The sequence below is a fragment of the Leptonychotes weddellii genome, chromosome 10, assembly GCF_054177405.1.
Source record: "Leptonychotes weddellii isolate Sample4059 chromosome 10, ASM5417740v2, whole genome shotgun sequence".
Taxonomy (NCBI): domain Eukaryota; kingdom Metazoa; phylum Chordata; class Mammalia; order Carnivora; family Phocidae; genus Leptonychotes; species Leptonychotes weddellii.
Genome location: NC_138378.1, coordinates 109,394,775 through 109,422,680, shown reverse-complemented (window position 1 = coordinate 109,422,680; position 27,906 = coordinate 109,394,775). Strand labels below are relative to the sequence as shown.

Below are 27,906 nucleotides of genomic sequence, written 5' to 3'. Positions count from 1 at the left end.
TCAACAACTAAGTTACAAAATAGATATGAAAAACTAACCGTCCTTTTAGAAAATTAATAGCTCTCATTACTGTTACCACACCAAAGACATGCTTTCACTTACCCCTTGGGATCGTCCATTCCTAAACTTCTACTACCGGTTTTACAAGGCCCTTACTCAAGTGAAGACTGATAAACCTTTTTTTTTCTTAGATAATATACAATTCTCTCATAATATATCTCTTACTGAACTACATACTAAATTCTTTTTACTTAATCCCAAATTCAACCTTCTAGTCCTTTTTTCCTTTTGTACTCCACAAAATCATAAAACAATGGTAGAATCTCATTACCATGTACTGATGCATGCTCAAAAAAATAACCCAAGATCTGTTAATCGACACATCGGATAATCAAATTCTTTACCAAGTGTTTAAAAGGGCTGTTCAAAACTCCCAATTCTGAAGTCTCAGCGGCCACATTTTCAAGTACTTCTTTCCTATTTCTAAACATGGGCCTTTTTTTTGTTTTTTAACTGAATGCCTTTTACACCTAAAGGAATTTCATATGTTTCTTGTCAAGTTTTTAAAGAACAAGCTCTGTATTCGGACCAATATGGTAACATTTTTCAAGAGAATTTTTAAAGTTTCTACTAGGTCTTGGTTTTCTAATCATAAGTCAATTTTAAGTAGGTCATTAGGGTATAATGAAAAAATTAAGAGAAAAATTAAGCAGAGCACATGATGGGTAGACCAAGTTAAGCTTATAATACAGATAGAAAACAATTACATTGGTATTGCCAAATTCAAGATTCTTATAAAAGAAAAATACCAGGCTCACACAACTGTATGAGGCAAAATATTAAAACACAAGTCAACCTTTTATACCAGCCAGTGTGGTTTCTGAAAGACTAATCATGTTTTATTAAAAACTGTACATTTTAAGATATCATAACAGGGAAATACTATATAGCTATATGCATTTTAATAACAAAACCAAATATAAACACTAATGTAATAAATATTTCTTCTTTGAGTTGCTTTTGGCAAAATTGTCAACATATGCTACATTAACTATGCTAATTTAAAAGGACACTGTCAAAGTGATTGTTCTAGAACATGGCTACAATTAAAATTCCTATTTATTTCAGAAAACAATTTAACTGACAAAGAAAAAGACAACAGCTCTCTAACGAGAGCAGTAGCACTGTCATTCCCCTGGCAAATAACCAAAAAACCCCACAGTTTTGATACATGCAATATTATTTTCCTCCAAAAGGGAAAAGCCAAGCCAAACATTTAAAAGTAATTCAGAAATAGTTTTATTTTAAACCTAAAATCTGGCTCCTTTAACTTTTACTATATGCCTAAATTATCTCCAACAGTGTGACTATGAAATATGAAACAAAGTATACCTAAAATATCTAAAAGGCTAGACCAACAGTGAAGTCACTAATTTGTCAACTGTGCATAAAATGTTAAATTACAAACTTCCAACACTTTCTAAATAATGGGTCATAGAAAGACTGATTTAGTTACTATATTATAATGGCTAAGCTTCCTAGCAACTGTGTTATAAGCTGGGGTATTTAACACTGATAAGTGTTAATAATTTCATCATATAGGTAAGAGAATGACCGTGTGTCTGATTCTGTGTTTGTATATGTGCACATAACCATACTATCGTTTTAGATTTCACAGAGGCATGGAATTGCCACAATGCTGAAATGGCAGCGGGTAGACCTGTTTTAAGAGTACACACGTGCGGCACTTGAATAACTCTCACAAAATGTCCAAGAGGAAGGGGAAGATGACAGGCTATGTACTGGCATCCAGGAGTGGCAACTGCTAATGCCCTCTGAAGCAAGGTAAACAGAGGCACCCAGATTGGTAGTCAGAATTGCATAAGCAATGATTAAAAATAAGGGAGGCATGAAGAAGATCAGTTTCTGGGAAAGAGGCATCTGCAGGAAATATTTGTAGGGAACAAAATGTTCATGCCAACCAGTTCCTGAATGCTGGGGGAAAGGACCTTAACAACTAAGAGACAAATGGGAATTTGAAAGAACTGGATAAGGGGACCTACAAATCTATTCCAGACCATCAGTGACATGTTTTATTAGAAAAGGGAATAGGAGATTTATCAAAGCTCGTCTCTTGTTTTTTCCTGAATTATTTACAGTCTATAATCTCTAGTTTAGAAACTAGTTATTTCTACAAAGTTTATCTTTTAAGTTATATGTTCTTTCAGTTTTCTTCAGCATGTTAGATTATTTGGGAGAAAATGCTTGTCAACTGTATCAGAAATAAAAAATGAGTCCTGTGGGAGTGCTTGGGTAGAAATAAAAATACTGAAATCCAAAAGAAATGAAAAACTCAAGTAGAAAAATTAAAAGACTGAAGAGTCTACATGTTCACCTGATTTTCCCTCAGAAGTTCTTGTGCCCATTCTTTAGGTAACTTTGTTTCTACAACTGTGATTATTTCCCTATTGTACTTAATTATAACAAAAAAAGCATTCTGCATCTAAAAGTTTATAGCTGTTTTAGACCATTCCTCTTATGTGTTGAAAGTTCAGAAGATCCTTTCTTAGAAAACAGGCAAACATATTTAATAACAACTGGCCCATATTAGTTTTGCCATTTTCCACACCAGAAAAGCATATAGTATTTTAAGGTGGTGGGAAAATCGATGAGAAGCAGGTATTAAAGATTCTAGAACTTCACAGAAATAGAAAATCTCCTGAGGTCTGAATAAATTGCCCTGCCCCTCAGGAAGAAAAGGCTGCCAATTAACTGTACCAATAGAACTAGGGTAAGTTGTTTTTCCTCTAATGTTTCCTGAATACTATGGAAACCTCAAAGAATGATACCACAAGGTGTATCAATAGGGAGTCAATGTGGGCCTCTTCTGACTTCACCTAGTCACTCCTCAGTTACAGAATCAGTCTGTTGTGGGTAAATTATTTTGTGAAGCTTACTTCAAATTTAAATTTGTTAAGTATTCTACATAAAACCAGGATATGAGAAGAAACATCCTTTTAGATGAATTTTTAGTGATAAAGGCTAAATTATTTAGTCTAAAAGATAAGCACATTGGTAGTTTCCTAGGGGCTTCTGTTTAGAACATTTCATTGTATTTTATTTTTATGTATCATACCAACTAAAAAACCATAACGAACCACTAGCATTTAATAAGAATATCTGATAAGCACACAAAGACAATTATTTTAAAATACCAGAAATTTAAGATGGCAAAATATTTACTTCCTTAATCATTATTATATAAAGAATAAGGAAGAGCTAATAATTAGTATAAAATATATTGCTCCAAACAAACCTTACTAAAACAAAAATTACAGTAATACAATTCTTAAAGCCAGGGGAAAATGTACTATATCTGGGTAAAAGATGGGCTGTTTGAAATGAGCTAAACATTCACAAATACATTCATAAATACTTAAAGATTTGCAGGAGGTAGTTTTTTTGGCACAGAATTAAACTAATAAACCAGTATTTTATTCCTGTCTTTTCTATGCTACAAGCTATTTATTAATATTTATTATTAAAAATATACATATACCTCATGTCCACTTAGCAGAGTACACTCATCTTAAAAGGCAACTTACCTGATGAACCAAATCCACTGAGGGCGGAGCCTATAGCAGCACCCAAAGAGCTACTGCTTCCAAAGCCAAGAGATGTACTTCCAGGTTGGCCGGGTCCGTGAGAAAATAAAGAACTGCTCTGGGAGCTACTAGTCAAAGAAGAGCTCCCGTAAAACGAATTAGACTGCAGATTGGTGCTTGGCGGCGGCGGCTGCTGCTGTGGTGGCTGAGTGCCAACTGGCCGAAAGAGACCGTTTGTGCCGCCTGTGAGACTGGTTGCAGTCCCTCCAGCTGCTGCTGCCGCTGCTGGAAAATAAATTTCAGATACTTCTTGAAACTACTCAAAAGACTATTTATTTTTAAATTATCTCAAAGAACACCAGAAAAATATTATCCCTGAAAACATCAGTTACACTTACCAGCTTGTGCTGCTGCTGAACTAATTAAAACAGGTGTTGGAGCCATTAAACGAACTGGAGCTCCAAGGCCAGTTCTTGCTCCAGGGCCAACCACTAAGGCACCAGTCTGATCATAATAGGCAGTTGGAGCTAGTACTTGATAGCCTAGATAATATTAAAATAAATGTTTACTAATGAAAACATTTATTATAGGAACATGCATGTTTATTTCCCCCTGCATTTGTTTTTATCAACCAGAAAAGATAACTGTATACTGTTAATATAAAATCATTAGTTATGATATGAAAAACAAACACATCTGAGAAGATATTACTTACTAAATATATGGAAATGTAATAGAGTGTAGGTAAAATTGTTTTCTCTAAATTTTAAGAGCTGCCTTCCACTTACAGACCACAGAAAAACAAGGTACCTTCTTTGATATAGAAACTATAGGCTATCAAGCACTGATATTTGAAAAATATTACCTATTAGTTCTGAGAGGAGATTGGAAAGACTAAGGCATGTGAGATAGAACGCTATAAGAATTGTTGATTAGGCAATTTTAATAAGTTCTAAACCAAGTGCTTCATTACCAGCATTCCCTTAGATTTTCATTTGTAAGCATCCATTTAAAAACTTAAGTCATGATGTAAACAGATACTTTAAAAATCATTAAGGTAACTCTTTTTGTAAAGGTTCTCAAGCTAAAGTTTGAATAAAAATCACGCAGGCATTAGTTTTTATCATAGCCTTAAGCACAAGACAGGTGACAATCTGCACTATTCAGAACTACAGGAGAATGAAGTTTGTATCTTAGCAGCCTTTCTCAGTGGGGATTCCTTATCTTAACCACAGAACAGAAAGTAACTACTGTGAACAGAAAAGTGACTATTTTGCCAATTCTCCCAAGGATACTATAAAACAAGTACCACTCTAGATGCACAGGAGAGGAGTTAACTACATACAGGAAATACTTCAATGCAGGAAAGCTCCCCTCCCAGAAGTCAGGTTGAGAAAGGCTGTCTTATACAGTGACAAGGACTCAGGTTCAGCAGCCTGACAACCATTTGCAAAAAGGCACTGGCAACCTCTGATAGTTTTAAGTTTAAACACTACCTTCACCACTATGGCCAACACTTTCATATGCAAAGGTTTTTTGTTTTGTTTTGTTTTAAATATTTTATTTATTTATTTGAGAGAGAGAGAAAGCACATGAGAGGGGGAAGGGTCAGAGGGAGAAGCAGACTGCCTGCCGAGCAGGGAGCCCGATGCGGGACTCGATCCAGGGACTCCAGGATCATGACCTGAGCCGAAGGCAGTCGCTTAACCAACTGAGCCACCCAGGTGCCCCCATATGCAAAGGTTTTTAATTAAATACGTAATTCTGTTTTGCAATTACAGTTTTGTTATAAATGGATATAAATTAGGAGGACCAGCCAAATAAAGAGACATAGGGCAAAATCTAGGCGGGAAGGCAGAGCTTTCAAGCCCTCTCCTCACGGAATGAATGTGATAAATCTGAGAAGAGATTATTAGATATCCAACTGGAGATGTCAAAATAGAACATAACATAAAAGTCTTGACTTTAGAAGAGAGGTCCAAGCTGGAGCTATAAAGGATGAAATCACCAAGAAAATTAAAAAGGGATCTATGGACAAGAACTTCAGATTAAGAGGTTGGAGAGAGAAGGAACCAGGGAAGAAACTATGAAGGAATAGCCGGTAAGAAGAAAGAAAATGAGAACAATGTGGTGTGTTGCAGGCCAAAGAAAAAAGAATTTCAATGAAGGCTAAGTGATCAACAATGTCAAATGCTGCTAAAAGCTATTAAGAAGAGTTGAGAACTGACCAATAGGTTTAGCAACATGGAAGTCATTATGGTAAGGGATGAAAGCCAAACTGTGGTGAATTGAGTCAAGAATGGAAGAACCACAAACACGTACAGACAATGCTTCTGAGGAGTTCTGCTGTAAAAAGGGCCAGAGGGGAGAAAGAGGATGCTGAGAGTTAATTTCTTATTTAAAGTACAGAAAATGTACTCTATTAAGCAAAGCACAATACTTTGTGTTTAAAAATTTACTGTTGTTGTGAAATAAAACACATAAGAAAGAGTACAAAACCCGGGGCGCCTGGGTGGCTTAGTTGTTAAGCATCTGCTTTTGGCTCAGGTCATGATTCCAGGGGCCTGGGATCGAGCCCCGCATCAGGCTCCCTGCTCGGCAGAAGGCCTGCTTCTCCCTCTCCCGCTCCCTCTGCTTGTGTTCCCTCTCTCGCTGTGTCTCTGTCAAATAAATAAACTCTTAAAAAAAAAAAAAAAAAAGAGTACAAAACCCAAAAGTACAATATAATGCCTACAACCAAAAAAACTGTAACCACCATCCAAGTTAAGAAATAGAACCACTGCCCAGAACCCTACCTCTCATAGGTCCCTGCTCTACCACAATCTCCTCTCTTTGTGTTACACACTACTCTACTACCCATAAATGCATCCCTCCTTAACCATCATTTTTGTTTTGGGTTACTTAAAACTTTGCATGTATGATTCATTCGTGTGGTTGTATACAGATACACATTTCCATTATTGTACATTTACATGTACATGTACATATACATTTCCATTACTGCACCTCAATGGATGGATACCACAATGCATTTATCTGTTCCACATTTACACCATTGGGGGACACTGCCAATAGTACTGCTATAAACATTCTGGTACACGTATCTTGGTATGTTAAGTGTGCAGATTTCTCTACTCCAAGGTATATATCTAAGGAGTTGACATGATTGTGCACATTTACACTCTTGCTACTTTGGTACTAGTTTCAACTGCTCTGTGACTTTAGTTAAGTCTTTAATCTCAGACTTTTAAATCTGGCTAATCTGGAAGATAAGCAGAAGTAATCTGTTGTGGTTTTGATTTTTTCCCCATACTAAGGAGGCTGAGCATCTTTTCATATGCAAATTGGGCATTTGGATTTTTCTCTTCGAAGAGGCTTTTTCAAGTCTTTTACCCATTTTCCTACTGGGCTGCCTTATCTTACTAGTTTAGAATTCTTTATGTTGTATCTAAGTCTTTCACTATTTTAATATATAGCAAATATCTTCTTCCATTCCTAGCCTGACCTTCTATTCTCTTCATGGTGACGTTTGGGGTGATGGTGTCAAATTTATTATTTCCTTTATTTTGTAACAAAATGTCCCTGTATTATAATAGCTTTAAAATTCCACTTCTCATATTCAGGTCTAAAAATCCAAATGGAGTTGGTTATTGAACACAAGGCAGGGCTAGGGTTCAGTTTCATCTTGTTTCCAAAACAACCAATTTCATTTCATCTTTCTTGTAAAACAAGTCATTCCCCTCCTTACAGTTTTGTAGGGTTTCTTTGCTATTCGCTGTCCATTTCTTTGGGGTCTCTATTCTGTTACACTGGTCTGTTTCTCTCTCCATGCAGTAATTTAACTGCAGCTTTAGAGTAAGTCTGACTCCAGAGTAATTCAGAATAGAGCAAGTCCTTTTACTTATTTTTGTTAGGAGTGTTGTGGCTTAATCTTGATTGACCCTTTGTATTTTCATTAAATTTTCCTATCAGCTGTCAAAATACCATAGGAAGAATGTGTTAGCAATTCTGATTGTGAATGACTGAAACTACAGGTTAATAGGGGGAGAAGTGACATATTTATTTATTTATTTTTTATTTTTTTTTTTTAAAGATTTTATTCATTTGACAGAGAGAGACACAGCGAGAGAGGGAACACAAGCAGAGGGAGTGGGAGAGGGAGAAGCAGGCTTCCCGCAGAGTAGGGATCCCGATGCGGGGCTCGATCCCAGGACCCTGGGATCATGACCTGAGCCGAAGGCAGACGCTTAACGGCTGAGCCACCCAGGTGCCCCGAAGTGACATATTTAAAATACCTACTTGTCCAGAGGTATCTCTGTTTAGGTCTCCTTTAATGCATTAATAGGGAGAAGTGACATATTTAAAATACCTACTTGTCCAGAGGTGTCTCTGTTTAGGTCTCCTTTATGTCTAAGCAAACCTGCTTCCCACAGAAATCATGCATAATTTTTTTTAATTTAGTCGTAGGTACTTGCTACTACTAAGTCACTAGCTTTAAAATTTTTCAATTTCAAGGGCACCTGGTTGGCACAGATGGTTAAGCATCAGCCTTCGGCTCAGGTCATGATCTCCAAGTCCTGGGATCAAGCCCCACATCTGGCTCCCCGCTCAGCAGGGAGTCTGCTTCTCCCTTTCCCTCTGCTCCTCCCTCACAACCCCCTCATGCTCTCTCTCTTACTCACTCTCTCTCAAATAAATTAAAAATCTTTAAAGTTTCATTTTCAAACAGTATCCTGTTAACAGAAAAGATTTTTAAATTGATTTTCATATCCAAAAACCTTAACAAGAACATTTTAATTCTAATACTTTATCTACAGATTCATTTAATATACAATCATATTTGGGCGCCTGGGTGGCTCAGTCGTTAAGCGTCTGCCTTCGGCTCAGGTCATGTTCCCAGGGTCCTGGGATCGAGTCCCACATCAGGCTCCTTGCTCAGCGGGGAGCCTGCTTCTCCCTCTCCCCCTCCCCCTGCTTGCATTCCCTCTCTCGCTGTGTCTCTCTCTGTCAAATAAATAAAATCTTAAAAAAAAAAAAAAAATATACAATCATATTTTTTCATGACATTTTTAGTTCTTCTTTACAGAATTTTCTCATTTCTCTCTAATGTTATAGACTGGCCAGGGTCTCTAACATGCTGAAGTGTAAATAAAAATCCCTGTCTTGTTCCCAGTCTTAAAACTTTCAATATTTCCCATAAAGAGGTAGTTTGTTATCCATTTGGGGGAGGCTGTCAATTCCCCCTTTAGCATATTAAATTATCTTCTAATCCTAACTTGCCAAAGAGGCTTTAAGTTCTTGTGATTGCTTTCTTTTAATCTTTTAATGTGGCAAATTACACTATGTGACTTCCTGAAGTTCTTCTTGAATTCTACGGATAAAACCAACTTGTTCATCATATATTATCCTGCTTATATACTGCTAGATCTGGCTTGCTAATATATAATCTAGGATTTCTAAATCCGTATTTGTGTGATTGGCCTGTAATTTTCCTTATCTATACACGGTCCTTGACAGGTTTTACATTATTTTCTAAATGCAACATATTAACTTTGTTTTAAAAAATATTTGGACACTGGTGGTTTTTTAGAAGTTTATTTATTTAAGATTTTATTTATTTGACAGACACACGGAGAGACAGAGAGAGAGCACGCAAAGAAGGGGGGAGTGGCAGGCAAAGGGAGAAGCAGGATCCCTGCTAAGGACCCTGGGATCATGACCTAAGCCAAAGGCAGACGCTTAACCAACTGAATCACCCAGGCGCCCCCAAAAAATATTTGGATATTTCTAAGGATTTGTAATCTGAAAGCGGATTTTACAAAGAGATGAAGACTAAGAAGGATTACAGTAGAATAATTTTGACTTTCTAATCGATGTAAATTTAGACGTTTTTATTTCTATTTCTTAATATTGAAGTTTCTTTTTTTTTTTAAAGTTTCAAGTTTTTATTTAAATTCCAGTTAGTGGGGCGCCTGGGTGGCTCAGTCTTTAAGCATCTGCCTTCGGCTTAAGTCATGATCCCAGGGTCCTGGAATCGAGCCCCGCATCCGGCTCCCTGTTCAGTGGGAAGCCTGCTTCTCCCTCTCCCACTCCCCCTGCTTGTGTTCTCTCTCTCATGTGTCTGTCTCGATCAAATAAAGAAAATCTTTAAAAATAAATAAATAGATTCATTCCAGTTAACATATAGTGTAATACTGGTTTTCAGGAGAATTTAGTGATTCATCACTTATATACAACACCCAGTGCTCATCACAAGTGCCCTCCTTAATACCCATTCCTCCACCCACCCTCAATCAGCTTGCTCTCTATCAGTAAGAGTCTCTCTTATGGTTTGCCTCCCTCTTTTTTTTTTTTCCCTTTCCCCTACATTCATCTGTTTTGTTTCTTAAATTCCACATATGAGTGTATCATATGGTATTTGTCTTTCTCTGGCTGACTTATTTCACTTAGCATAATACATTCTAGCTCCATCCACATCACTGCAAATGGCAAGATTTAATTCTTTCTAATGGCTGAGTAGAAGCCATTCTTCTTTATTCATTCATCAGTCGATGGACATTTGGGCTTTTTCCATAGTTTGGCTATTGTTGATACTGCTGCTATAAACACTGGGGTGCACGTACCCTTCGAATCAGTATTGTTGTATCCACTGGGCAAATACCTCGTCAGTACAATTACAGGATCACAGGGTAGTTGTATTTTTAACTTTTTGAGGAACCTCCATACTGTTTTCCACAGTGGCTGCACAAGTTTGCATTCCCACCAGCAGTGTAAGAGAGTTCCCCTTTCTCAGCATCTTCGCCAAGATCTGTTGTTTCCTGTATTGTTAAATTTAGCCATTCTGACAGGTGTGAGGTGGTATCTCACTGTAGTTTTGATTTGTATTTCCCTGATGCCGAGTGATGTTGAGTAGCTTTCCATGTGTCTGTTATAGCCATCCGTATGTCTTCTTTGGAGAAACGTCTGTTCAAGTCTTCTGCCCCATTCTTGAGCGGACTATTTGGTTTTTTCTGGGTGTTGAGTTTTGTAAGTTCTTTGTAGATTTTAGATACTAACCCCTTATCAGATGTTATTTGCATGTATCTTCTCCCATTCTGAAGACTGCCTTTTAGTTTTGTTGTTTCCTTTGCTATACAGAAGTTTTTTATCTTGATGAAGTCCCAGTAGTTCATTTTTGCTTTTGTTTCCCCTTACCTCAGGAGATTTGTCTAGTAAGAAGTTGCTATGGCTAATGTTCAAGAGGTTGCTGTTGTGTTCTCCAGGATTTTGATTGTTTCTTGTCTCACATTTAGGTCGTTCATCCATTTTGAATTTAATGTTGTGTGTGTGGTGTAAGAAAATGGTCCAGTTTCATTCTTCTGCATGTGGCTGTCCAATTTTCCCAACACCATTTGTTGAAGACACTGTCTTTTTTCCACTGGATATTCTTTCTTGCTTTGTTGAAAATGAGCTGACCATACAGTTGAGGGTCCCTTTCTGGGCTCCCTATTCTGTTCCATTGATCTACGTGTCTGTTTTTGTGCCAGTACCATGCTGTCTTGATGACTGTAACTCTGTAATAGAGCTCGAGGTCCAGAACTGTGATGCCTCCAGCTATGCTTTTCTTTTTCAAGATTGCATCGACTATTTGGGGTCTTTTGTGGTTCCATACAAATTTTAGGATTGTCTGTTCTAGCTTTGTGAAAAATGCTGGTGGGATTTTGACAGGGATTGCACTGAATGTGACAGGTTTTAGTATTTAGATTTTGCTAGTCCCATAAAATTACTTGGGACATACACTGTCTTTTTCTATTCTCTAGAATTTTAAAAATTGAAATTATTTCCTCCTCAAATACCTGGTATTCACCACTGAAGTTTTATGCTGGCCTAAAGTTTTTGTGGGGGAAAATTTTTGATTACTTAACTGATTTCCTTAATAGTAATGGACTTCAGATTTTCTATATATCCTCAAGTCTGTTTGGTTACATTTTTCAGTAGTTATTTGTCCATTTTGTCTACATTTTCCCGTTTGTTAATATGAGATTGTTCCTAATAGCTTCCAATGATTATCTCATACTGGCTATTTATGCCTGTTTTAAATCTTTTTTTATAAGTCTCTCAGAGGTTTATCAATTTTATTAAGTCTTTCAAAGAAAATAACTTTTGGGATAATCTGACTTTTTTTATTGTATGTTTGCCATCTATTTCATTCACATCAGCTCCCATCTTTATTATTTGGTTTCCTTCTACAATTCTTTGGGTTTTTTCTCTTCCTTAGTTCCTAAGTAGAAACTTATTTTCTAATGTATGCATTTGAGCCTCTTATATTCCCCTTCTGTTGTCTTAGGTGTAGTTCACAAGCTTAATTTTTAGCATTTTCATGATCATTCAATTCAAAAGCTAATTTGTACTTATCTTTCTACTACTGAGAGAGTCTAAAAAGAGCCAGGGGCTTAAAAAAAAAAAAAAAAAAAAAGACATGGTCCCCATACTCAAAACCGTACCTTTTTTTTTTTTTTTTTTTTTTTTTAAGATTTTATTTGACAGAGTGAGAGACAGCGAGAGAGGGAACACAAGCAGAGGGAGTACAGGAGGGAGAAGCAGGCTTCCAGCCGAGCAGGGAGCCCGATGCAGGGCTCGATCCCAGGACCCCGGGATCATGACCTGAGCCGAAGGCAGACGCTTAACGACTGAGCCACCCAGGCACCCCAAAAACCTGTACCATCTAGTAGTGTGTGTAATGTATTATTTCCTTAATTCTAAGATGCCACTTTGTTTTAAGACATGACACTGATCTACTAACTGCCGTTCAGGGAGAAATAGAAAAAGCTGTTCCACTTTAATTTTAAGACATTTTCTACCTTTAAACATGGTAAAAAATAAGTGCAGAATTGAGAAAATAAATCACAAATAGCTAAATGAAATGTAAGGCAGACAGAAGTACTAAAGACAGGTCAAGTTATGTGCTACAGGAACAGAAAAGAAAGGATAATTATTGATGAAAAAGCACTGGGAAAGAAAGATTGGGAAGGCATCATGGAAAGGATATTAAAGGATGACAAGCAAAGCTAATTACAAAATGTTTATAAAGCTAGTTTAAAAAAAGGAAAATGTTAAACTCTATATATCTCAATTTTGCTTATAAAGTACAAAAGGGTATTCTAAGTGAAAAGTCATTAGCTAGGGCTAGAGGCATCAAAGTACAAGTATTTTTGGGGGGCAGTATATGATCTAGTGTGTTAAAGCATAGCACTGTAGAAGGATACTACCAATTAGATAGTTTGGGATTAGATCACTAAAAATATCAAGAACCAGAATGGTATAAACTAACCTGTATTTGTGAAAGGTAAATGAAAGGAGAATAAAGAGATGAATAGAAAAGACTGGAGGCAGACAGAGTTAGTGGGAGGGTAAGGAAGAGGCTGAACAAGAATAGCAGAGATGAAAAGAAATGAATAGGAGACAGAATGATTAAGAACGGACAAGTTACTGGGTGCCTGGGTGGTTCAGTTGGTTGAACGACTGCCTTCAGCTCAGGTCATGATCCCGGCATCCTGGGATCAAGTTCCACATCGGGCTCCCGGCTCAGCAGGGAGCCTGCTTCTCCCTCTGACCCTCTCCCCTCTCATGCTGTTTCTCTCTCTCTCTAATAAATAAATAAAATCTTAAAAAAAAAAAAAAGAACGGACAAGGTACTGAATGTGGAACACAGAAGAAAATCAAAAGCTGAAGCTGATACAGAGGCTGAAACCAAAAGTTTCTAGTTCAAGAGGAGAGTGGACAGCCTTGAGGGCGTGGTACCAAGCAAGCATCTGCCTTGCTGAGGTGTGCAGATGGGGACGTCCATGGCCCTGGTCCTCTGGCCCGTGGGCCCGGGGCCAGGGCACAACACAGAGATTGCTTGCTGGCTCCTCTTTCCTCCCCTCAGACAGTCCAGACTATTCCTGGGTAAAGGCGGCCAAGCCGAGGCTCCGAGAGCAGTGGTTTGAGCTCCCACTCCAAGTGATGAATTCATCTTAACAGTTTTGGAACAAGTCTTCCTTATAGTTTGTACTTCAAGACTAAAGACACTTAAAAGAGGGAAATTGCATAGCTCCCTTATAGCCAGCTGGACAGCATAATTTTTAGCAGTCAAGAATTGACATTGGGTTGTTTTCTTAAGACTAAACCTTGAAAGTCCACTTGCATATGGCACAGCCATTTGCACACTTAAGCGTGAAAATGATCTTCCATCAAGGAGACCGCTCTCCTGAACTAAATTAGCATTAGTGGTTTGAAGAAGAGACCCCCTATCTGACCAAACTCAGCCAAATTAGATCAGTCTTTGGAGCAAGGAGTAAACCTGTACAAAGGTGGCCTGATCACTCCTTTCTGCTTGCACCACCACTGCGCAGCCCCCTCTAGGATGGCTTCCTACATGCAGGCTGTGTCCTGTACAAGGGGACCTGGCTGAGATAACCAATGAGAGCTGAAATCCTGTCAGGCTCCACTCACCAAGCTTAGTTTATGGGTATATGGCCATACCTACTCAGACGATGTGGTTTCTTTTCTAAGTTGTACCAAGGTACCCTGTATGGGCTAGGAGCAGCTCTGACCATCGCAGTACCATATCCCAGTTCTACCCAGGATTATATTCCTTACCTCAGAGGGAATGAAGATTCTCATGAACAGATTAGGTTTATCGTAAAAGATGAAATATTTGACCTGAATTGAAATTAATTGTATAGATAAAGCTTAAAATATTACTATGGATATGAATTACGTTGGTATGTATTTATATGTGTGTATATCTAGTTAAGTGGATACGCATTTTTACATATCAGAAATTAGCACAACTTAAACTTAGTAAATGTTGAAAATAAAACTTTTGGTACTGGAAAAAAAGAGGATAGTGGAATTAATATTAATAGTGAAATAGAGTAAACAGTAAGGTAAGTAAATCTGGGAGAGAGTTCATTTTTTGACACTGTCAGTTTGAAGAGTGGCTGAAACACACACGGTAATGTCCTATACAAAAGGAGAAATGTGTTAAGTGTTCAGCAAAGAATCCAAGATGTAGATGTAAACTCTAGTTTACTGGTAGAGGGATGATGGCTGAAAAGGTAAAAGTAGACAGACGTCCCCCACAAAAAAGTAAAGTATCTATTGTCCCAATACTGGAAGTTAAGTTCAAAGAGGAAAGTAACTTGGCCAAGGTCACATGACTAAGTGCTACAGCAATTAGGCAGACTTGACTCCAAAGCATCTAGTCACTAAGCCAGACTATCTTTCATTTTTAAGGATATACACAGAGGAAAGGGAGACTTGATAAAAAGCATGAGAAAGGAAAGTCAGGAGAATAAAAGATCAGAGAAGGTAATGTAATGGTAGAGAGCAGTTGTAGAAGAGTTGAACATCATCAATATGATGAAACACAATAAAGAACTGAGAAAAATAAGAATGGAGGAGAGGAGGTCATACTTTGCAATTGTTACTGAGTTAATATTAGGATTACTGCAAAGGAATCATGGAGGCAGGGCTTAAAAGTGAGGGGTAGAAAGAGGAGCCCAAAGTAGTCTTAGCAGTGTCTTCCATAAACTCTCAGCTCAGTTCCCTTTAGCCTTGTTTCCATGTCCCTCCACATCTGTAACTTCAGCTTCACTGTACATTTTCAAAGGTCTCTAATCCACAATGGCTCCAGGAAAGCAGACTCCCCGAAGCAAGTACATGGCTGGGGTTAAAAAAAAAAAAAAAAAAAAAAAAAAAGGACAAGAACACTTCCATTCTATTATTTGTACTTCAGGGACTGCAGTATTAACATCTTCTCTTTATCCAGAGGGCTACACAAGATGATAAAATCAGACCTCAGAATCTCAGAGAAAATAGAATGAATGTAATCGATTGAGAAGTCCTTAAAGTAACATACTTCAGAAGTATTCAGCAGCACGTAACACATAAAAGAAACCCTCAACTACACTTATTTTCCAGTACATTAAACCCATTTCCGAAGTGATATGAATAGAAAATGTAACTACATTACAATTAAATGGAAACTGGAACTCACATTTCATTAATTAGCAATCTATATAACTACTCATATACTAAAAATGAAAAAGCAGCATATTTAAAAGAGAATGAGTCTTTAGGAGTGGAGAGAAGGAAGGAATAGGAAGTGACCCATTACCTACTGATATTCAAATGCAGCTTTAAATTTCACTTTATAAACATAGCAAGTGCTTTTATCAGATTAAGAAAAATACCTTCCTTCCATTATTATTGAAGTAGTAATTTTCTATCTGGTTTCATAAATATCTACTTCACAAAAAAATGTATTTTGTTGGCCCTTTCTGAAAGTTGTAGTGTGGTAATGGGAAGAAATCTTTATAATTTTCTTTGTATTAGGCTTTCAAAGGCATATTTCAAAGACACTATTCAGGTTATAAATAACAGTTTAAAATACTATAAATGGGCTGAACACAAAGGAACAATGTTCAAATTGGAAAATTTTAGCGGCAAACTTCTGAATATTAACGAAGTGACCTTCTTTGGCAGCAATGGCAAACAGAAGTTTTACTTTACATGCCAACTCTAACTAACTGATTTTATTTCTTGAAATACTGCTTCAAGAATTCTGGGCTATGTTAGGTTGGGAAAATGCTACAGTTTATGCCATACACAGAAGAAAAAATGGATGCACTGAGAATTCTAGTACATGTATGCCATTCATGTTAAGTCTCACGAATAGTACTGATTTCAACTATTGGCATCTGAGTTCTAAATAACTTATTGCAAGGTAGGCAAGACTCTAAAGACATTTCTTGAGTTTTTTCACTCTTCAATGTGTCTACATTTAACATTTCAAACCTATGCAAATTTCTACAATTAACTAACTATAACTATATACCTGGCATGCCGGTAGCAAGACCCTGACCAAAAGCCAAAGTTGGATTTGCTGCTGCGAGTGACTCTGCCTGCTGCCCTTGTTGGCCCTGATTGGGAGTAAGAGGGCGCTGACCTGCTCCGGCTCGAAGAACCTACAAAGGACAAATGATTTCCTTAAAAATGAAATTATAAAGTAACAGATAAATTTATCCCGGGCAACTCTCTACGTATGACACACAGTCTCTGGATATTCTCTGAACATATTTATGTGCAATGAAATGTTGATTTGGCATGAAAAAATATAAAATACTTAAAATCAAAAACATAATCACTGGCTCTTGACAACTAGAACAATTTATTAAGTAACATGGAAATTTTAGAAGGCCTTTGGGGAAAATTATTTCTAGTATTTGTGTTAACAATGTAGTACTAAAAATAAGAGAAATTTATTTGGAGAGGGGAATTCAGGACAAGAGGGATTCACTGTTAATACCACCTGTGTAAGTAAGCCTCACATGTAGGTGTGTGTATTGTTCAGGTAGTATGGTATTTTCATGTTTGCCCAAAGAAGATATAGATTAAAAAAGAATTTATTAAATCATGCTATGGTATAATCTAAAAGGACTGAGCCAAAGGACAGCTTCAACAGAACATCAATATAGTATTCAAGTATATAAAGGAAATTTAGAACAAAATTTAGTTGTCAAGTAACACTGTTCTTGGAATTAAGTTGCTTCTTTGGTATAAATATGAAGAAATTGACAACCAGAATTCTGAAATCAACAATAGTGTTTCTACATTATTAAAATAGTTCCAGGAATGTGAGGGGGGGGGCAGCTTTGTAATAAAGATTTTCTATTTTAAGAAGTTAAATTTAATGTTTAGTGAATATATTTTCATCTTGCTTAAAAATATAAAGTACCCAGTAATTAATCTTTTTCTGCTCAGATATATACTAATATTTAAAATAGTAATTTAAATACTCAGAAGAAAATGAAGTGTTAATTACTTTGATAGGAAAATTAGCATACTTGAAGAGGTCATGAAAAGAAAATTAAAAATTGCTAGAGATTTCAAGAGTTTCAATAACAGAAACATAGAAATGGGAGTACATCCAAATCTTTAAATTCATATAATTAGAAAAAATGTAATCAATACTTGTATATCAATTATATACTAGGTACTGTATTACATATTGAAGATGATGAAAAGACATAGATCTTGACAAGGAACTCATGCAATTTCAGAGACTCTCCAGGTATTAATTTAATGAAGGCAGGCCTATACCTGTTGCTGTCCAGGCTGAGCTTGTGATGCTGCTTGCTGATTTGCTGTGTTGTTTGCCGCAGCTGCAGCTTGTTGCTGAAATAAATTGGCTGGATACACCCCCCACGGAACACCATAATACTGAGGTGGAACCACTGCTGGACCTAAACCCCACACCCCACCCCACCCCCCCAAAAAAAAAGTTACTTACATTTTATAGATAAATGAGGTCAGTTACCATTAGATCATAAAAAGGAACAGTGTGTAACTTAGAGCAAATGTCCTTATAATCCTCTACCCACTTAACATCTGCTACATACTTTCTATTTTTTTCTGATTCTATTAGGGGGACAGTCTCATTCAGGTATGTTTATTAAAAGAGAAAGTATTCAGGAGTGACAGCAGCAGCCTTAGTGGAGGTGGTAAAGCTAACGTCAAGAGGACCAATGAATTGACAGGACACTTAGCAATGTATACAACATTTACTGAATGCCAGTTTACGGGTTTGATACTGGCAAACACATAATATTTTTAGGGAACATTAGACGTCATAAAATTTTTAAGATTTACTATGTTCAATTCAAATTCTCTTAAGAAAGATCATTTTCTGACTACTGAAAAGAATTACAACAATAAAAACACTTTTATCTTTTTATTTGCAATCTATAACATAAAACTAGGGAACATTCTGGTACCAAGCTTGCTACAACTGTTACTTGAATTGTAACTCTTGAATTTAAAAATATTTTTAATTAAGTTTTTATTAAACATATTCTTCACATTTGAAACAGAATTAGTCACAATTCTCACAAAACAATTGAAAATCACATGAAAATAAACTTCAGTGTTTATATGGTTAGGAAAATGGGACTAGTGAGTCAAGACAAGAAAGAACTAGGTAATATAAAGCACAGACAGACATAGACATGCAAAAGCAAAGTAGGAAAAACAGAATGAATTCTTATTGCTCTATTCTATTTATTTAAGATAAATTTGCTTCCAGGAGAGGATATAGCATGCACATATAGCCCCACCATTAAGCTGATGAATAAGATGTCATTATTATGGATTGATACAACAAAGATGGCCTAAAATTCCACTGGTATGATTTTAGTATAGCTATATAACATTTTATAAAGTTAAACTCTTGGTTTTACTTTGTTTTGGAGAAAAGTAGAGCCCAGTACACAACTGTACTGAATCAACTAAAGTAAAAAGCATTAAAAAATTTAAAGATAAAATCTATTTCTACAATGAGAACTATTAACAGGATTTATGAAGGAAGAATACATTATCAAAACAAGAGTGAGACATCTACCTAGAACCTGTCTGCCCAAAACAGTAGCCAGAAGCCACTTGTGGCTACTCAAGACTTAAAAAATTGGATAGCCCAACTGAGATGTGCTATAAGTATGATATACACAAGATTTTGAAGACTTTGCATGGGTGGGTGTGTGTGGGTGTGTGTGTGTGTGTGTGTGTGTAAAACATCTATTAGTAACTTAAAATTATATTAAAATGATATTTTAGGTATTTTGGCTAAATCAAACACTGAAATTAATTTCATGTTTTTTACTTATTTTATAATGTAGCTACTAGAAAAATTTAAATTACATTATCTGGCTCACACTGTATTTTACTAGGTAGCACTGGTCTCATAAAGCCTAAGTCCAGAATGCCTACTTACTCTCAAAACTAACAATTTCTTAAAGGGGCTTCTTTTGATTCCATAGATTGTACGATACACCAGAACTTTACATACTAACATCCAGTTAAATGGCACCAAGACAGTTCATCCCTTCTTTATGGAATCACATGCAGATCTATACCAAACACTACTGAATATGACAGGTTAGTTTCAGTCTGCTAAGCAAGCTATCAAACAAGAACTTGAAACTTTTATTTTTTCACTTCTTAAAGTCTTGAGTATAAAAAAAAGTCCCAAACTCTTAGGAAAAGACTAACTGTTCTATGGTCATGATAACAACTCGCAGAAGTGGCACTTACTGACAATTCATTTCAGTGAACAAAGTAAAAAAAATCATGGTAGTCTAGAGTTAATGAAATTCAACTGCCAGGCTCACTCCAGTGAACATACATCTGTGGCTGATATTACCCTGTTTCTGCCTCTGTGACCAACATAATAACCCATACCTAAGACTCATTCATTTGTCTCTATACCCAACTCAGCCTAAAATAACTTCCTCATAACCCCACAGAAGATCAACAAATTGCTTTGCTCAACAGGATAGTACCTGACCAGCACACAACTCTCCTTACTTAAATAAGCAATAAATATAGTTTTGGGTTTAAAAACATTTTTTTCCCAGCTTTATTGCGATACCACTAACATGTAACATTGTATAGTTTTGGCTTTCATTTCAGATTTTCAGTGGTAGCTTCAGGTTTTTGACAGTTAAGTTCTTTCCAACTCCATCCCTCCATTTTGCCCCTCAGTTGGCTTACACATTTTAATACTGCTAAATAAATTACTTTCTAGATACTCATTCTCTCAAGATTGCTGAAGCTCCTTACCTCACACTTTCCCTGACATGGGTATTTATAGCACCTACCCCCAGTTTATTTTATGAGAAGTGACTTGATTTTGCACTGTCTCTGTGGGCAACAGAAACGGTCACAAAAAGGAAGATTTGTGGTTGACAATGTAAGATTTCTGAAACTACAAAACTGAAATATAAATCAACTATGTATATGAGGAAAGAGTTAGCAGGCTTAGGCTTTTTCCAAGCATTACAACAGGAAAAGTAGGAAACTAACTCTCCGGAAACTTCAGTTCATTTTAGATAAATGTTTCATTTTCCTAGAACTTCAAATTGCCCAAATAGACAAAAATAAAGCTTATACCAGAATTAAAACTAAATCCATAATAAGCAACAAGGATGAAGAGTAAGTTACCTGCTAATGTTGCTGCTGCAGCCAATCCTGCTGCAGTGTATGGATCAGTCCCTGGAGGAGCAGCGCTAATAATATATGGATTTGGCACAAATGCAGCTGGAGCAAGGCCTGCTGAGAATACACCAGCTGTATTTAAAAAGGGAGGAAATAATGAGTAAATGTAAAGTATGAGTTTCTTCATTAGGTAAAATCATTTCTACACTAAATTTGGAGTGAGGGAAGAGACTGTGTATAATGGTTCAAATTCTGATTAAATGAGTGACCTTGGGCATGTAACACAACCTGACTCTAAGATTCTTCGTTTTTGAAATAGGTGTCTATCCACGTCTTAAGAGGATTTTTGTGAGAATTACATGATCCTGATTATGAAATGACTATATAGAACTAGCACAACAGGCACATGATAAATGTTGACAGCTAGAACTACTATTGTTCAATGGTAGTTTTTCATTCAATCTTTATTAAGCTATACTATGAGCTAGGGGATTCCAGTGAGGAAGACAGATATGCTCTGCCCTCACAAATCAATTCATCTAATGAGAAAAACAAGCAAATTGGCAATTAGAATATAGTATAGTAAGTGCTATGGACATAGAGAGAAGGGGTACTTAAGCTTCAGAAGGAGTGGGCAGGATGAAGCGGGACTAAAGGGCAAGACAAGACAAAACCAGTTATAATCAGAAGGAAGACCCATAAAGATCTTCCTGGGTTATGTTAAATAGTTTGGACTTTACCCCCCAAAAGCAATAGAAGAAAAATGAAGGGCTTTAAGTAGTATGGTGACTTTAAGGCCACTTCTGCATCTAATGTATGCCAATGTGAACTTAGCAAAGGCTACAAAAGATTTTAAAATATTCATTTGCAGTATTTATTAAGAGAGACAAGATGACTGCTGGATTCGAGGAATCACTGTGTATACCATTTACCATAAAGTACTAACTGCCAAAGCTGTCTCTTCTGGAAAATAATGGAGACAAGTTGAAGGTGAGGAAATAACAAAAGGGGTGTGTTTAAAGTTAAAAGAGCTCAAAAAGGTTCAATTTAAAAGATAATTAATGGGGTGCCTAGCAGACTCAGGTGGTAGAACATATGATTCCTGATACTGGGGTTGTGAGTTTGAACCCCATGTTGGGTGTAGAGATTACTTAAAAATAAAATCTTTAAAAAAAAATAAGATGATTAAGAAGGGGGAATAGGAGTATAAAAGCAAGTGGACATAAGTAACTTTTAAAAAGTATCCAAAAGGAGCACTTGTCTTAAAAATTGAGATTCAGAAACTTCATTCTGTATTATAGCAGTTTTTAAATGTTTTGACTGACCCATAATATGAAATGTATTTCAGATCGACCTAGTGTCCATATACACATATACATGCCACAAATATCTCAAAAAAATTATAAAGTTCCAACATAACCTATTTTTTACCTAATTTTTCTTTTTTATATTAATGTCTATAAATCTATTTAATTTCTAAATATAGTGGCCATAACCCATAACACTGATCTCATGCAGAGGCACAAAAAAGCCATTTGAAAAATATGCTTTTAATAGAGGAAGAATTAAGAGGGTTCAATAAAATCCCCGCACTATTTAAAAAATCATTTGCTCAGAGTTGCATCCTTAACTACACCTGAGGGCAAAGGTTTCAAGATTTCCTTCTGGTTCCTCTACCACAAATTATCTTTATCACAGGAAAAAACAAAGGATGCAGTGGTATTCATATCCAGTCATACCAGTACAAAATCTCAAAGCTAAGATGTAATTTTTTTATATTCCATATTATAGGATTGAAAAAGACTGCTTTTAGGGCGCCTGGGTGGCTCAGTCATTAAAAAGACTGCTTTTAGGGACGCCTGGGTGGCTCAGTCGGTTAAGCGTCTGCCTTCGGCTCAGGTCATGATCCCAGGGTCCTGGGATCGAGTCCCGCATCGGGCTCCCTGCTCCGCGGGGAGCCTGCTTCTCCCTCTGCCTCTGTCTCTCTCTCTCATGAATAAATAAATAAAATCTTTAAAAAAAAAAAAAAAAGACTGCTTTTAAAATCTCAAATACTATTAGAGCATATAAAATGTAAAGCCAAAGTCCTCATGTACTCTTTACTGACCATTGGTTTATATCCTTCTAAATTTTTCAATTTTAACACAGCTTTCTCCACATTTATGTTATAAAGCAGACAGGAAGTTTCAGATATTTGAAAAACAAGGAATTAGTTTGACCTAATGGATACATATTGAATCTTCTGTTGAAAAAAATGTTTCTTGGGGCGCCTGGGTGGCTCAGTCAGTTAAGCGTCTGCCTTCGGCTCAGGTCATGATCCCAGGGTCCTGGGATCGAGCCCCGCATCGGGCTCCCTGCTCAGCAGAGAGCCTGCTTCTCCCTCTCCCGCTCCCCCTGCTTGTGCTCTCTCGCTCTGTCAAATAAATAAAAATGAAATCTTTAAAAAAAAAAAAAAGAAAAAATGTTTCTCGCATGTTTTAAAGAGCTCACGAGTCATTGAAGAAATATTTACAACATACTAGACATACTAGGCATCAAACAATATGCTTGTGTATTTACATATATGCATACATATTTATGTTTGCACATATATACATACAAATATGTTTGTATCTGTTTATACATGCACACAAGTAGAAATATACATCCTTTTACATTTTTAAATGAACACACACATTTTATACTGTAGGCTATGATGATACTTTAATATGCTTTTTTTCACTTGCCAATTAACCATAGATCTCTTTCTATGTCAAAAAATAATCTAGGGCGCCTGGGTGGCTCAGATGGCTAACTGTCTGCCTTCGGCTCAGGTCATGATCCCAGGGTCCTGGGACTGAGTCCCACATCGGGCTCCCGAGTCTGCTTCTCCCTCTGCCTCTCTCTGTGTCTCTCATGAATAAATAAATAAAATCTTAAAACAAAACAATCTATCAAAGTCATTCTTTCTAATGTATAGAAGGAATGTGATTTAATCAGTCTATTACTGCTATATATTCACATGGCTCACTACGTTTTGTTATAAATAACAGTGCTCCTATTATTCTTTAAGTACAAAGGGGTTCTGCATTATCATTGTATCTTTATAAACATTCACATAAATGGGAAAATATATATCAATTCTTGTTCAGCATTTCCATATTATTCTCCAGGAAAGTTGTACCAATTTATATTCTCATCAGGAACATATGAGAATGCCACTCAGACTCCTGCCAAAATAGGACATTACCAAACTTTTTAAACAGTTGTCAATCTGAGACGTAAAATAAAGCATTAAGACATTTTTTTTTTGTTTGGGGCGCCTGGGTGGTTCAGCCAGTTAAGTGTCTGCCTTCGGCTCAGGTCATGATCTCGGGGTCCTGGGATGGAGTCCCGCATCAGACTCTCTGCTCAAAGGCAAGTTTGCTTCTCCCTCTCCCTCTATGATCTCCCTCTCCCTCTATGATCTCTCTGGCTCTCACTCTCTCAAATAAATAAATAAATAAAATGTTTAAAAAATTTAAATGAGAGGGTGCCTGGGTGGCTCAGTTGGTTGGGCGACTGCCTTTGGCTCAGGTCATGATCCTGGAGTCCCGGGATCGAGTCCCGCATTGGGCTCCCTGCTCAGCGGGGAGTCTGCTTCTCTCTCTGACCCTCCTCCCTCTCATGCTCTCTCTCATTCTCTCTCTCGCAAATAAATAAATCTATAAAAAAAAAAATTAAATGAGAAAGATAAAGTTATGTCTCTCTGATAAAGAACCAGAGATTAAAACAAAAAATTTTTTTCATGAACATTTTATTTAGGGGTGCCTGGGTGGCTCAGTCGTTAAGCATCTGCCTTTGGCTCAGGTCATGATCCCAGGGTCCTAGGATCGAGCCCCGCATCCGGCTCCCTGCTTGGCGGGAGGCCTGCTTCTCCCTCTCCCACTCCCCCTGCTTGTGTTCCCTCTCTCGCTGTGTCTGTCTCCCTCTCACATAAATAATTTTTATTTATGTGAGAGAGCGAGCGCACAAGTGGGGTGGGGAGGGGCAGAGGGAGACGGACAAGCAGACTCCCCACTGAGCAGCACTCCGAGATCATGACCTAACCCGAAGGCAGACGCTTAACCTGCTGAGGCATCCAGGCTCCCCTCTCATTTAAATTTTTAATCTATCAGGAAGAGAACCCAATTATCTCCAAGCTATTTTCCACATACACTCTTTTATCGTTTATTTGAGATGTCAATTAAAATTAAAATCTTTTCCCACCATTGCACACTAAACAGACACACGTGCACATCTATTGCAAAGCATTCGTGTCTACTATCTACTTGTATATGCCAAAGTCAGTACAACAGTTTTAATCATTGAAAACGGTAACTTTTGAAATATGGTTGAATAGGTCTCCCTCTTTCCACTTTAGTTTTCCATTAATTTTCTCATTTTACTTTTCTAAGACAAACATCAAAAACTTTCAAGTTCTAAAAAAATCTTACTGGGATTCCAACCAAGAATACATTAAATCCTCAAATTAACTTAGGTGAAGTGACATCTTTATAATGTTGAGTTTTCTCCAAAATGTATGTGTCCACATTTATCTGAGACATCAGGAAAAGTTATAGTCTTCTATGCCTTGCATATCTTTAGTTACTACCGACTCCACTCCTTAGCTTCTAATTTCTCTCCTCTCTGCCAAGTACTAATTACTATGGGTTAAGTGTTCTTGGAGATCTCTTAAGTTTTCTTCTCCAGTTCATTTCATCCTAGGTGACAACTACTCAATAATGAAGCCCACCTAGGTCTTTTTACTTACAAAACTCTGAAGTGGTCGGTTTTCACATCATTTTGTTGTTTTAAGACCGCTGATCTTGGATGGCTTAAGTCCTTTATCTCCTAAGATTGTGAGTCAACTTTTAAAAGTTCTTTCTGAAACTTTAAGGTTCTTTTTTTTTTTTTTTAAAGATTTTATTTATTTATTTGAGAGAGAGAATGAGATAGAGAGAGAGAGAGCATGAGAGGGGGGAGGGTCAGAGGGAGAAGCAGACTCCCTGCTGAGCAGGGAGCCAGATGTGGGACTCGATCCTGGGACTCCAGGGTCATGACCTGAGCCGAAGGCAGTCGCTTAACCAACTGAGCCACCCAGGCGCCCACTTTAAGGTTCTCTTATTTCTACATCTTGGGTGTAAATTCCACTCTTTGTTACACAACTGACTGCTTTCTGGCTGATCTTTCTTGTTTACACTGTGAATTTTGTTTGCGATACTATCTGTGAGAAGCTCTTACACTCACCTGTCCATCAGGTGATATCAAGACTGCCAACTACACATCATAAAGTTAAGTCTCCAAACCAAGTCTTATTTCTATTTGTGACCTGGGTGCTCTTACCACACATGGTTAGCATGACTCAAACTCCAATCCTGGTAGCGTGTAGGCCCTCTATTGGTTTGCCCCTCTTATAGCCCTCTGCAGACTATACTATAGATTCATTTCTAATTTACTCCTATGGCTTATCTCTCAATTTCCTAAAGTACAAAAATTTCCCAACCACCTAAACAATCCTTTTTCTTTTCTCTTTCTCTCCCTTACTGTATCTATTATCTCTTTCTGGCCCTTCCATGAGCCAAGTCCAGGTTGCTACTTATTTTTATATAAACTAAGAACAATTTTAACATTTTTTAACAGTTGAAAATAATAATTTGCAACACCTAAAAATTATAATGATATTCAAATTACAGTATCCACAGTAAAATTTTATAGGAATACGGCCATACTCAGTCATATGTCACTCAAGGTTCTTCTGTGCTGTAACAGCAGAGTTGACTAGTTGTGACTGAAATCATACGGGTTGCAAAAATTACAATATTTACTATCTGGGCCTTTATTAAAAAGTTTGTCAATCCCCATTCTAGAAGAATCTTCTAGAGCCACACTATTACGATAGTTACAACCAGATACAGCTACTGAGCATCTGCTCAAAGTGGAAAAATGCATACCTGATTTGAAAAGCTTCATATGAAGAAAAAAATTTAAATTTCTCATTAGTAAGTTTTATATTGGTCACATTTAAAATGACATTTTTGGATGTAATAGGTTAAATAATATATTCAATTTAATTTCACCTATTTCTTTTAACTTTTCAAAAATGTGGCTACCAAAGAATTTAAAAATCTATGTGGCACATATTATATTTCTATTGTACAATGCTGTTCTAAAATGGGCTTTCAGCCAGCCAAGAGATGACTAGGCAAACCTGGATAATAAGACTGATGGTCAACAATGAATATATTTAACTATGGAACAAAGATTAAAAGGTGGAGTCAATTTTGGTAAATTATGCTTAGAAATATTTCCATTTTTATTCAGGTTTTCAAATTTATGTGCATGGTTTCCTAGATGGCTTCACAAAGAAGTTCTGCCAAGTTTTAAAAGACAACGTAAGTCCAATGTTACCTGAAATACTCTTTAAGGTATTAAAAGGGGGGATAGTTCTAAATTGTTTTTATGAAGTGATCATATTCCAAAATCTGACAAAAATGCAAGGAAACACACAAACTTAAGGACTAATTTCATGTACACATTATTGATGCAGACATTCTAAATAAAACATTAGCAAATCAAAAGAGCTCGTTAAGAGATTATACGCACTTTTTTTATTCCGTGAACACAATTATGGTTCAATTAGAATATATACTCAGAAATTTTAGTATTTGCTAATCAAGAGCTTTCACAGATATCTAAAGATTTAATAAAAGATAGGAGGCCACTTACATTGATAGCAAAAGATAAAATACCTAAGAACAAACTTATCAAGGAATATGCAAACTTACATGAGAAAAACTTTAAAGCACTGATAAACAATACAAAAGCAAACTTGAACAAATGTAAAGATATACAATGTCCTGGTTAGAATACTTAAGGTCATAAAGATGTAGATTTTCCCAAAGTTAATTTAAAATTTAAACCCAATCTTCTGGAAGTAAATAAATAAGCAAATTCTAAAGTTCATATTAAAAAAGCAAATAAGAGGAGAAAATTTAAAACTTCAAAATGTCACATACTAAAACATACCTTAGAGCCTTCAAGAAACAAAAAAGGGTTATACTAGTCTGTGAGTAGACAGGAATCGCTACATTTCTTTTCTTTTTTAAAATTTTATTTATTCATTTGGAAGAGAGAGAGAGTGCGCACGCGCACACATGCGCGCACAAGCAGGGCGAGAGAACCCTAAGCCGACTCAGCGCTGAGTGTGGAGCCATACAAGAGGCTCAATCTCATGACCCTGACATCATGACCTGAGCTGAAATCAAGAATCAGATGCTTAACCGAC

General features: G+C 36.7%; 1 protein-coding gene across 7 annotated transcripts in view; it reads right to left on the bottom strand.

Moving 5' to 3' along the window:
- PUM2 (pumilio RNA binding family member 2) overlaps window positions 1–27,906 on the bottom strand; it is a 102,649-nt gene that overhangs the window by 33,531 nt on the left and 41,212 nt on the right. For 6 of the 7 annotated variants that reach the window (XM_081797136.1, XM_081797134.1, XM_081797137.1 and 3 more), the window contains 5 exons: window positions 20,628–20,753; window positions 17,733–17,875; window positions 16,468–16,597; window positions 4,004–4,147; window positions 3,606–3,890 (listed from right to left, as the gene is read on the bottom strand). In XM_081797136.1, coding sequence (XP_081653262.1) covers window positions 3,606–3,890; window positions 4,004–4,147; window positions 16,468–16,597; window positions 17,733–17,875; window positions 20,628–20,753 — 828 coding nt within the window. The remainder of the gene's footprint in view (window positions 1–3,605; window positions 3,891–4,003; window positions 4,148–16,467; window positions 16,598–17,732; window positions 17,876–20,627; window positions 20,754–27,906) is intronic. The other variant, XM_081797138.1, reaches the window with a different exon arrangement.